Source organism: Vigna angularis, chromosome 3 (genome assembly GCF_016808095.1).
Source record: "Vigna angularis cultivar LongXiaoDou No.4 chromosome 3, ASM1680809v1, whole genome shotgun sequence".
Lineage (NCBI taxonomy): Eukaryota > Viridiplantae > Streptophyta > Magnoliopsida > Fabales > Fabaceae > Vigna > Vigna angularis.
The window spans coordinates 18,365,282-18,378,263 of NC_068972.1; the positions used below are offsets into that span (position 1 = coordinate 18,365,282).

At 32.3% G+C, this 12,982-nt stretch overlaps 1 protein-coding gene and 1 long non-coding RNA gene across 2 annotated transcripts; one reads left to right on the forward strand and one right to left on the reverse strand.

The window, feature by feature from the left end:
- The first annotated feature begins 3,820 nt into the window (after nt 1-3,820).
- LOC108326412 (transcription factor MYB13) lies at nt 3,821-5,518 on the forward strand. Its single transcript, XM_017559906.2, has 3 exons — nt 3,821-4,039; nt 4,142-4,271; nt 4,834-5,518. The coding sequence occupies exons 1-3, from the start codon at nt 3,907-3,909 to the stop codon at nt 5,384-5,386; spliced, it is 816 nt and encodes a 271-aa protein (XP_017415395.1). The 5' UTR covers nt 3,821-3,906; the 3' UTR covers nt 5,387-5,518.
- Nucleotides 5,519-7,973: 2,455 nt separating this feature from the next.
- Nucleotides 7,974-11,513, reverse strand: LOC128196002 (uncharacterized). Its single transcript, XR_008248030.1, has 2 exons — nt 8,824-11,513; nt 7,974-8,734 (listed from the first exon to the last, which is right to left on the reverse strand). It is a non-coding gene; the product is annotated as an uncharacterized LOC128196002 (long non-coding RNA).
- Between the last annotated feature and the right edge of the window lie 1,469 nt (nt 11,514-12,982).

A 12,982-nucleotide genomic window follows, 5' to 3' on the forward strand; every position in this document is an offset into this window, starting at 1 on the left:
TTCAACTCAACTTGAGCTAAACAACCAAGTATTTAAGTTCTCTTCAGAACTTGCAACAAATTCTCAAATGGATTTTCTACAAGGTATAGACTAATAACTCTCAGCAAAACGATATATGTTCAAATACAATCTATAACACTTGAAAGTGTTACTCTCTTTATAAAGATTTTTCTCTCAAAAGATATTGATAGTTAAATGATATAAGAGCACCTTAAGCTTTTCTCTCTTTTCGCATTGTTATTCTTCTTATGTTATCTTTCTGCCATTTTTCATCAACAAAATCTTCTCTTCAAGTTTTTTTATATGTATGTAGCTTTTCTTGAAAGATGATCATTAGACTAAGAAGTTTACTACTGAAGAGTTGGTAGCCTTTCGATGTGAAGTTTGACTTTAGTATACTCTGTAAGGTTCAAAGCTTTTTCTTATAGCCTCAAGCGAAATTTGAGCTTTTATGATGTGACAGAGCAAATGATTTCAAGGAAACAATCTCATAATGTTATTCTTCTCTCACAATATCTTTTTCTTGGGTGTTATGATTCTGATCATATCTTCCGGCTTTATATCAAGAAGCAAAGTATATAACCATCGAAGTACTTTTTCGTACATGCATTAAATATTTTGAACATTCATAAGCGTTAAGCAATGTAGCGTGTTCAAGACATTTTATCATTTGTCATTTTATTAATAAATGCATCATTTGGTAAGATAAATCACATGTATATTCATCAGATGATATTATCATGAAGTGCTTTCAAAGGCCAAAGTGTTTTAACGGGCATTCATTAGACGATGTTTTCTCTAGAAATCTTTGTTTAATATAACACTGTAATGAATGAAAAATTTCTTTTAAAATTAGTAAAGAGATAGTATTATGCTTTGATAAGAAGCTAGCTTATTTTGTTCATGCAATCTATTGAGAGATTTCGGTAAGATATATTTTCTTCTAAACGTTGTTTATGATTTTCTACTTCATTTAAATAGTTTGGTCTAAAAAGCATTACTTCAACTCTTGCCTTCAGACGTTATAAAACTCTTCTTCATTAGACACTACTATTTTAAAACACTTTTCTTACACAATGATATTTCGTTTAATGTTTTTTCTTAAACTTCAAAACTTGGGTTGCTTTAGACGGTCTATTCTCTAGACGATTTTGTCTTAACAAACCTAAAAAAAAAGAAACATGATAATAAAATAAAACTTGAGGAGAACAAAGTCGGCAACATCAAAGAATCTAAAACCCAACAAATACTAAGTCTTCTCCAACTTAAGATAAAACAAGCAATAAAGCTAGACGGAGAACAAAGTTGGCAACATCAAAGAAAGTTATGTCTGAAGTTGGCAGCCATGCCCAAATTCGGTAACGTTAAAGGAAGATGGCATCATAGAAAGTAAAATCTACCCGAAGTCGGCAACACTAAAGCAAATATTTCCGAAATATACAGTCCTAAAACAAAGCCAGCCTAGGGACGACATCACCAAACAAAGCCTGTCTAGAGATGGCAACACCAAGTAGAGACTGCCTAAAGTCGGTAGCACAAGACGAAAGGACTATTCCCAAGCAGCTTAATGAGCTCGGCTGGATCAGCCACTCAAGGAGCTCGATTGCATTTTCTATTACGATAGCTCAGCCCCAAGCCAGATTACTTAGAAAGCTCAACTAGATTAGCCACTTAAAGAGCTGAACCTCAAGACCGATCCACCTATAAAGCAAGACTGAATGGCCCAACTATATTATAAAAACTCGACCGAATGTTTAATCCATTTGCAAACTACACAAGTCGGCCCAAGCCGACTAAAGGGCTGATATAGCCACATATACCTAACCAAATTCCCAAGAATTAGGGGCTTATGTTCCTCCCTAGCCCAATAGGCATATTAAAGAGTGCAACCCAATAAGGCCTTTAAGCCTCTTCATTATGAAGCAGCTCAAACGTAGCCTATTTGGACCATATTTGCATATTATAACTAAATCTTCGTAGTTTGGTGTGTTAGTTGTTATTTATCATTCTGTTGTTATTTATTATATTGTTATTATACTCTCCTTATAAGTATTAATTATTCCAATAGGAACATAGGACCACGATCTATGTTGATCCTATAAATATAACTAATATTCTTTGAGAAATACTCACTCTCACGCTCTCTTATAAACACAGATACATACAATTTATATAGAGTTCCTAACTCTTTTACAAAGAGTCTTTTGTCGGTAAATCTCCTCTCTCTTAACCGCAAATAGGTTTTTTTTCAAACAAAAGGAACAATATGATTTAGAATCTTCTCACCTATTTAGAAATCTCCCGTTCATAATACTGGTAAGATCAAGTTTGAAAAAGTTAAACGAATCATTTTTCTCAATTGACTCAAACAACGATAACAAAATTATAAGAAAAAGAAAAAACGTACAAGAAATATTTAGAGTGAACAAAAACTTACTGCTTTATTAGAAAATCTAAACTGATAGAATTGATCTTTACCTCCTTATCTACAACGATATGTGATAAAAAAAATATTAGGGAAAAGAGATAAAAAAATTTAACAAAAAGTGAGTGAAAGAGAAATGAAAAACAAAAACCATTACAGTTTAAGCTTTTCAATTTTGAATTAATTTAATAAATATAGTATATTCACTTAATTTAATATTTAATATGTTGAAATTAAATATCAAGAATGTATAAGAATATATATTACTAATAATATTATAAATATTAATTATATTATTTAAATTTCTTACTAAAATCATTATATAAGAAAAAATATTCTTACTTAAATTTATACATTTTTATGTCAGAGTCCTAGGACGTAAAAAAATATCTTTTACTTTGAACTCTTCTACATTTGATTTGATGTAAATTTGTGACTTGAATTTCTAATGTGAACTTTTTTTTCTTATTTCTTTCTGTATGAAAAAAACTGAGACTTAAGTTATTTTTTCTATTGATGAAGATTTTTTTTTTTGTGTGTGGGGCCTGTATTGGTGGCTAAAAGAAATTCGTTTTTTATTTCTCGTGGATGCAAACTCATGATACAACTTTTTCATCTTTAATGTGGTATTGAAGAATAAATGAATGATATTTAAATAACATTATAATTATAATGTTGATAAAATAAATTTTAGAATAGTTTATTTATATGATTTTTTAAAATCCAATTCAGATAAATAATTGTATCTAAAATATGCTAACTTTACAAGATTATCAGTAATTTTGAAATTGTTTAGTTTAAAAGTAAAAGATTAACGGTTTGAAATTGTTGAATGTCTTAATATATTTAATCTTTGATGTAAAATTACATCAAAGTGAAGAAAAATGTGAAAAATAATAATAACACGTAAAAAAAAAATTTGTGATTGTGATGAGATTAAACTTTTGATTGTTTGAAGTCATAGAAACTAATTTTTAATAATAAAAAGAAAAACACAAGTTTAAGTGTATATGTACATTCTAATATACAGCTGTATATATGTCCAGGCGTTAAATTTTATAATAATTACCGTTTCTTATAATATATTTTTTATGCAAATTATTGAGATTGACCCTTTTATGGAAATAGATTTTTAATGGGAGTCATTCTTCTGGAAGGAAAAACCATTATTCAATCGGTGAATAAGCTATTATTGCCATAAATGGAAATTCCCCTTTTCCTAAAAAAATTAGCATCAGACTGTTCAATAAAACTTGTGTTTAATTTTAATAATTTTTTATTGAAATTATTAATTACCCATAGTTTTATAACATTAAAAACATTAATAATGCAGTGCAGTGTACAGAAGTATATAACATTTGTCTGAGGCTAGGCTCAACATTCAACCTTAATTTAATTTTTGTTGTTTTTGTCTGCTGGTTTTGAGTTGAAGTTTAAAGAAAAGAGAGAAGAGTGTGTGTGGAGAAACAGTGACAGAAAACATGGGAAGAAGTCCTTGCTGTGAGAGATTGGGATTGAACAAAGGGTTTTGGAGTCCTGAGGAAGATCGCATTCTCATCGATCATATCAACACACATGGTCACAAAAATTGGCATGCCCTACCCAGACAAGCTGGTACTGCTTTCTTATTCAATAAAATCTGATTTTTGTTTAATGTTTAATGTTTAATGTTGTCGTTGTTCTTCATGTTTTCTTATCCCTTAATTTAAACAATAGGGCTTTTGAGGTGTGGGAAGAGTTGCAGACTCAGGTGGATAAATTATCTTAGGCCAGATATTAAACGAGGCAATTTTACAAATGAAGAAGAAGACATGATAATCCAGTTGCATGAAAACCTGGGGAATAGGTAAATGTTTTTTAATCTTAACACTATATTATTACTGATATACTTCAAATTTTGGGTTGAAACCTGAAATATTTTATAGAATTTGATATCGATTGTTTTTTGGGTGTTCTTTTTCTAAAGACTCAACCATAAAAATTAGATGGGTGTGAAATTTTTTTATGGAATGTTGGTTTAGATAAACTGAGTTTTTCTCACAACAATTTGAATTGATTTAATTTAGAATAAAAAATTTCTTAGAATATCAAAACTGGGGTTTTATTTTATTGGATTTAAACTTTATTTTAAAGGTCTTAACTCATGGTTAGAGGTGATAAGAACGATGGTTTGACTCGAAAAACTGTGCACTACACGAGAAAGAAGAACAGAATTTAATTTAATTTTTCAAATCTTTTAAAACATTAAAAAAATCATCTATAAGAAAGATCTAAATTTTCTTGAATTATTTCTCTTGCATGAAATTAAGATGATATATGCATGGTGTAAAAAATGAAATAAAGTAACAGAGGTGAGAAAAAAAAAGTGTTTCTGATGCAGCATTGATATGTGAAAATATAAAGTGCAGATGGTCAGCCATAGCAGGAAAGTTACCAGGTCGAACAGACAACGAAATAAAGAACCTATGGAACACCCACTTGAAGAAGAGGTTGTCCCACCAAGACAAAGACACGAATCAAAACGAGTCCTTGGTCCGCACACAAATTTCCAAACAACAACAACAACAACCCGTGAATGCTCTTCCCACAGATCATGTCATCGGAACCACAGACGAAAAAAAGGCACTGTCATCTCCACAGTGGGCAAGCAGTGACGTGTCAACCCTCACCACTTCTACCACCAGTGACAGCAGAGACCACAGTGCTACTGCTATTGATCATCAACACCGCTTGCCCGTGAAGCCTGAATCGCTCGATGATGATTTCTGGTCTCAAGTTCTCTCACCTGGTAAGTCCGGCGACACCGCCAGTTTTCCGGCCACCGGCGCGGGTCACCGGGACTTCCAATGTTCACTCTCTCCGTTGTTGACTTCCAAAGGGGTGCATGCGTCAAGTGCGTACGATAATGTCAACTTTTGGTACGATGTGTACATGGGAGAACAAGAATTACGAGATTTCTGATGGTTTATGTTAGAGATATTTCAACTGAACATGTTAATTAGTTAGTTATAGGTATATGTTTTGCTACCTTTTGAACTTTTGGACTTGAGGATGAGTTTCTGAGCTTGTGGACTTGATCAGCTTTGGTGGAGAAATTTGAGTACTGAATGGATGAAAGTAATTTGAATAAGACATCTCAAATTAGTTGTAGAATTATAATATGAGAAATAGTAATTTCACACCCTTGTTAAAAATAAATATATTTGACAATCTTGTTTCAATAATGTAATTATATATATTAAAATTTTTAATTAAAAAATTACATTAATATAGTTAAAATGTTATTACTTTAGGTTGTAATATATGAATGTATTTTATCTTGTATAGTATGACCAAACTTATAATATTGAGTAAAAAGAATTTAATGTATATTTTTCTAATAATGAATATTCAAACAATAATTTTGTATGACAAACAATTACTTAATGAAATTTTATCCTATATTGTATTTGATGGATTGTAACCGAAGTATTATAAATGAACCATTTACTTGTTTAGAGCTTTTTAAAAACATTCTTACAATAATTCTCATTCCCAAGTTAATGTGGATAATACATGCATGTAGTAATAATGTAAAGAAATAAGAGAAAAAGAGATACAAAGTATTGTCACAGTAGTTTGTCTGACAACACATATACTACTGCTGCAAAGTACAAACAACTTCTTCTTCTTAAATGCTTTTGTATATAGATTCTAAAGAGTTGCAATCCCTTCTTTAGTCATTGACCAACTTGAACTCTTTCAAATGTCATTCTTAAGCATGATGAGTTTGATTGTTAATCATGCATTAAATGCAATTCAAGCATCATTAAATACTCTTTCCTTTTTTATATAAATCTAAATAGCTAGATGAACTTATTTTTTTTAAAGAATGTGTCTTTGAATTTGTCTAAAGTACAGTGTTGTATAAAAAGAATGATTTTTTTTTCTAGAATTGGCAATGTTTATATCAAGGCGTTTCTGAAGAAAGCAACTTTAGCTCAACTCAAGATATCTTGATGCAGATTAATCTTGAGTGCATATTATCTAGACAAATGAATGCAGCGAACATTCTCTACAATATAAAATAAACCTATATATGTTTGTGTAACATGAGATTAGCTTAAATCTATATGTTTGTACATATCCATGCTTTACATGAGATTAGCTTAAATCTATAGTGTATTGTTTGTACATATCCATTCTTTATCAAATGTAAAATGAGGTACGGTGCTTGTATCATTTGACTTACAAAATGCTTGTGTTACATTTTTCTTTTAAGTTAAAACTATCTTCTTATATAGGAAGCATGACCATGTTTACAAACAAAACATGTCCATGTTTTATATTTGGTTGTTTTCATCACTTAATCAAAATCATGGATGTTAGACTTTTTCTTTAACAAGGATCAACCTTTTACACCTTTGCAAAAGATCGTCATCCATTACTTTCTTTTGTTATATATATATATATATATATATATATATATATATATATATATATATATATATATATATATTTGCATTTATGAAATATCATTATAAAATACACCTTTAATTGCCCATCAAGAACACATCATTAGTTCCTTTAATGACCTGCTTTGTATTTCTTGGAACAATGCTTTTTTTTATGACTTCCGGACAGGTTTTGAGATTATTTTCTTTATGTGGCGTTTTGGAAAGGGTGCATCGTTTCGTTCGAAGAATGTTAATGCTTTTCTTTTTAAAGTAGCTTGTCTCCTTTTTAGAATTTATGCCTCATCGAAATCCTGAGAGCATACTTACTTTCATCTTCTCCTTTCATATTCTTCAATTTGTCATCCTTTTCTTTTGTCAATCTAGGTATATTTTGAAATAGGGTGTCAAAAAATGAAAATAACTTATGGAGATGAATCCCAATGTACTCTCTCTAATTGGGGGAAAAGCCCACATCATCTATGAAATAGGGGGCCTAACAGCATAATACACCAAGAACGAGTAATGACTATCGTCCACGCATTTTTTTTTTCCATCAAAACTACTGCCTACACAATAAGTATAAAACTAGCAGTTACAAAAACTTGCTACTAACTACATGCATAATTTTCCTAAATTTCTCAAATTCTACTTTAATATGTGTAGTTCCCAAAAATTCAAATTCGGCAGTTTTTTACATCAGCAATAAGGTGAAACTGAAACTCCAAGCCATATGGAGAGAAAGACAGCCTTACATATGCAATCAGACAAGAGCCCCATTACCTACCATATTTGACATAGATAAGGAAGAGGGTCATTCCTCCATGGAGAACAGCGGCAACAATGGAGACGCAATGGCAGAATAAAAGAGCTTGGGTTACATGTTTAGCTGGTGGAGATTCAGATCACAACAGAGATAAGAGGTGGCGTGAGTGACACTGGAAGAATCATGACTAAGATGGCGTGACGTTGGGATTTGGGGAGTTAGTACACCAAATGGCATAATTGGAGAGACACAAGTCCGCTGAAAGAGGGGGAAGTGGCAAGGCAGAGGTATAATAGCATCTGCCATAGCACCTGAAGATAGAGGGCAGGTGAATTTACCGTGCACAAAATTGGAAAAACAGACGATGGATAATGAAGGAAAAGGAGATTTGTACAATGCATTGCTTTATAATGCCTTATCTACAGTAACCCCACACAAGCTCTGAATATCCAATCGTCCAATATAGAATTATAGATGATTCCATGCTGTAACTGAAGGAGCATTAAGAAAAACTATGCCGCTAAGACCTTTAAACAAACTAAGCTGAAATCACCAATAATCACGGCAAGAACAATTCCCTGAATTAATATGATGAAACCTGGTGGCATCTCTCACAACTAATTCACGACCAGTTACTATTGAGACTCGTTTTGCAAAATCATGGCTGTCTTTGCATGATCGTGTATTTCTGAATACCATAATAGGGGTCTCAGCTGCGGTGCAAATGAGACCATAGGCTATAGCCAGTCTCTCACTATGACCAAGAAGCTGCTCTTTGCGTGCAGTAAAGTCAGATAGAGCATCCTCTTCGTTGAGAAGGCACTCTCCATCCGTTTTTAGAGAAAAAAATGAGTTCTGTCAATTTTGAGTATATTTGTTCTGGTTGAGGATAGTGTCTGTCCCCTACCACAAAACGGTGGACTTTACCCTTTACCCTTTACAATAATCCAGCTGTAACTGACTTCCTTCCTCAAGTTCCTTTCAGTCATCATCTTCCTAAATTAGACTGCCTCATCCCACTTCCCAGCCAAAGCATACAAGTAGAACATGATCACATAAGTAGCAGAGTCTAGCCGGTCCAGGAGAAAGATGTTGTTAGCTGCAATCATCCTGTTGATAATTTATAAGAAAGCATAATTTACTTAATTGAGAATAGGAATAAACAGAAATGAACGAGAAGGAATAATAAAGGATTCTACCTCTCCTTGATCCGGCAAGTCAGACCAAATGTTAGGTTTCTTGGGAACAAGAAGCCAAAAACGTTCAGAGTTTCCACCCACAAACACCAGTGTTGATAATCTCACTGGAAAACAATCTTATTATTCCAACACAAGCAAAGTACACAAAAACCACCAAGGGAGAATGTTTCCCTTCACACAGGATGTCACTAATCCTGTCCAGCCTCTTCAAATACAAAAACCGTACCTTCTAAAAGACACCACCCCTCCTATATATAGTCTTCCCCCTAAGGAGACTTAGAACAACCCAAACCACCTAACCACTAACAACCTATGTTTTAGTTTTAACCACCTTCCTCCTAACATAAACCCTCATAGTCCTATCAGGATGCAAATACTATTTGACCTTTTAACTGCATGTGTTATTATGTTTCATTCATTCTTTAACTTTTTGTATCTCAAACAAACAGTGTTGTGGAATCTGCACGTGACAGAGGGAATGGAATATGCATGGGGTTGGATTGGGATTAGCAATATCGAAAGAAGGCACAAAGGGATTTCGTTCCATCATAACCATCTCAATCCTAATCAAGATTCTGATAAGAAGAATAAGGAATTTGGCACAACAAAGGATGACCTCAAAGTTGTTGGTGTTGAACCTAGAATAAAGAAACCATCTTAATCCAGGTACCACTTTAGATGCTCAAGTTAATGACATTAGTACAAAGGTGTCTGGAAAGACAGAAAACTGGCATGGGGAAAAGTTGCATGAAGTTGAGCTAATAGTGAAGCAAATTAGAGCAGCATTTAGAAAGAAAAATACATGGCTGCAAAAGAGAGAGTCAATCCACCTTTATATATACCCAGTCAGATGGAGTCACTCAGAGGTGTTAGAGATGGTGGAGAACTTGACTTGATGCAGGATGATCATCTTAGAGATACTGTCTTTCAAATCGTGGGGTTTGTGAATTGTATCGTATCATGTGATACACACTATATACTTACTAAAGGTTTGAATCATCACTTTTGGTTTTATCCCTCAAACTGGTACACACTTGAGCAACTGTAGATCTAGACACTCGAGAATGCAATCAACAATCCACTCTAGCAAATCCAATAACGAATAAACTCTGCAATCTTATTGCTTCTCTAGTTTTGACACACAATTTGTAACTACTAGCTCAGTATGATCTTGTCTAAAAGGATTAGACAACTGACACGGTTAGACGACTCAGTAATTACAAGCAATAGATCATACATATAGTACATGAAGATGAGACGACTAGTCTTTTATGGTTTATTGAAGCATGTACAGTTTGTATGTTTCCACCTATGGGGTATTCGTCTAGCGATCACCTAGTTCTGTATTAGAAGTATTATTCACGTGTCTTCATATCTGATTATAGGTGTGTTTCATGCTTGGTCAATTATAATGAAATTGCACTATAAATAGGACCTTATAACCTTTGTATTAGGTTAACTTTGGAGTTGTATAATGTTTTAGTTGTCTTAAGCGAGAGTTTATTATGAGAAATAAACTTCTAAGTTGTAATCTTTGTGATAGTATTTTTTTTTTCGCGGACATAGATTAAAATCCATTGACACTTCAGTTGTACCACATCAATCTTGTTTGTGCTTGTTCTTCTTGTTTTCTCTAGTGCACCTTCTATAGCACTTGCGGTGTGCTCTACTTTTCTTAGTTATTTGTGTGGTAGACTATTCTTAGTGAATTTGTGAGCTATTCCACAACAAAATTCTTCTAATATGACATTATGATTTGTTGAAATCTTAAAAGATACCAAGACAGTTTGAAAGGATTTTGCAGCCTCCACCATACAAACCAAAAATAGGGAGAAAGGAAGCAACAATTAAAAGTTTGCTTATCAACAAATAATGTTAGCTTGCCAAGCACCTATATGAAACTGGATCAACGATATAAGAACAAATGAACTAATTTGAGTTTACACTCAAATATCACAAATAACTACAGTTTGAATAAAGCAACTACAAACTCCTATACCAGAAATTACCCAAAATATTTGAAGCGCAGTTTGAATAAAATCAATTCATATCAAGTAATAAAGCTAGAATGAAGAAGAAAACCATTCCCCATTGATGATCAAGAAGAATTCCAAGTAGTCTAAGCGTCTATTAGGATGAGACTAAACCATAAGCAGATAAGTATCTAATTCATTCTAAGACCGATAACACTAATGGATCCTTTTTTGTCAACAATGGCTGACAGCAATAGTAGCACGGGGGCCTGATTCATAACACTCACCCTCAAAAACCAACACCCCTGACTTGACGCAAAGACCCTAGAGTTACTCTTCTTAAGATTTGCTCTGCTTCTGCACCACCAACTATAACGTCAAAGCCAAATGTGGGAAACACCAAATCTCCCCATCTTTAACCCATTAATTTCAAGAGACAAAAAGAATACCTACAGAGAGGATCCAACAAAGGAAAAGACATTTCGCAAGCGGGAGAGAGGCGAACGAGAAAGACAAAGATAAAGAGACGTAACTGACAGCAATGTTTTGGAGGGATAGTCGACAACGAAGTTAGGGACATGGAATCATTGGAGATTTAGGAGATTCGGAAATCACTGGTCATATTGGGGGATTGGGAGAATTATAAATGCATAGGAATGAATCGCAATTTGGGGAAAGGAAGCAGCTTCGAAGGCACAAGAAAGTGGAAGGAAAGTTTTGGTGTCAAACTCTTACTAACTTCTTTTCTTTTCTTTTTTTCCGAATTTTATTTTAGATTTAACTTTAATTATGTATCATTTAATTATCCATGATATAGAATTACTAATTTTTTATAATTATAATATTTTAATATTTATTATAAACTGTTAAACAAAATATTAAATATTATGATAATTTACAACCATAAAAATATACAAAAATATTAATACAGTTATTCAAGATAGCTTATGCAACGATAATTAAACTTAAAATATAAAAGATCACAACATTCTTTACTTCCATTAAAGACATACATGACACTTGACATGTCTTCTATTCACTTTAGTAGATGATTATTGTAAGAAAGAAACAACAACAAAAGAAAATATGAAAGGATAAACTAATATTCAAAAGAAATATTACCATATCAATTTAAAATATAGAATATATTCAATCATTATATATTACATTTCACATCTCAAATAACATACAAATAAATAAATTTAGACTCAATTTATCTAGATACATGTCTTAACATAGAACTTCACTGAAAGTATGCACCCGTAATAGTATTTATATTCTACAGAACTATAAATACAAGGTTATTACTTTACTACTCACGAGGTTAATCTTTCACACCTGAAACCAAAAAATTAGAGTAAAGACCTACACCTCATTCATCTTTATAGGAGTTGAATGGTTGGTAGAATATCAAGATATTTTTTTCTAAAATTTTGTCTGTTAAGCATACTTTAATAGTCCACCAAGACATAAAATCTCTCATTAATATTTTTTTCACAATACATATCATCCACAATTACAATCATATTTACAATTAATAAGCATCAATCAATCCAAGTTAAACATGAAATGAATTTATACAAACCACTTAAAACAGTAAGAATAAAAAAATCACATAAAAATTTGCACTAACTTTGTAACAGGGGCATTAGGTGTGGCCCTCAACACCAAAGGTCTCAAATTTTTCTCACGCACAGTGTTCTACCATCATTTAGCCCCATACCATTCACATTTTGGTTTGTTCAGTTGTGAAACTAGTGCTTAACGCTATAGTAGACAATGTGTAACTTTCATAATTTTACTTTTGATTGTAATTAAAACCTACTCAAATGACAAAATTGATATTTTTGACTCAGTGATTAGTTCAAAAAATGTTTAAAAATTAAATTGAATACCAATTTCTCCAATTAAACATAAACTCAATACATCAACTCACTCTAACTTCAACTATTTCCAACCATTTAAAAGCATAATAAATAGGTAGTAAATATTAGATTGCATCAACAACTCATCCAAAATAGTTCGACACTCAATTTAACAATTAATCATACACTATTACAACAACCGATCTTATTCTTATTCAACACAATAACAAATACACTTCAATTTCATCACATCACCTATTATATTTTACAAACCAATTCTAATTCACAATATTCTACTCACACATTAATGATCAAAGACCA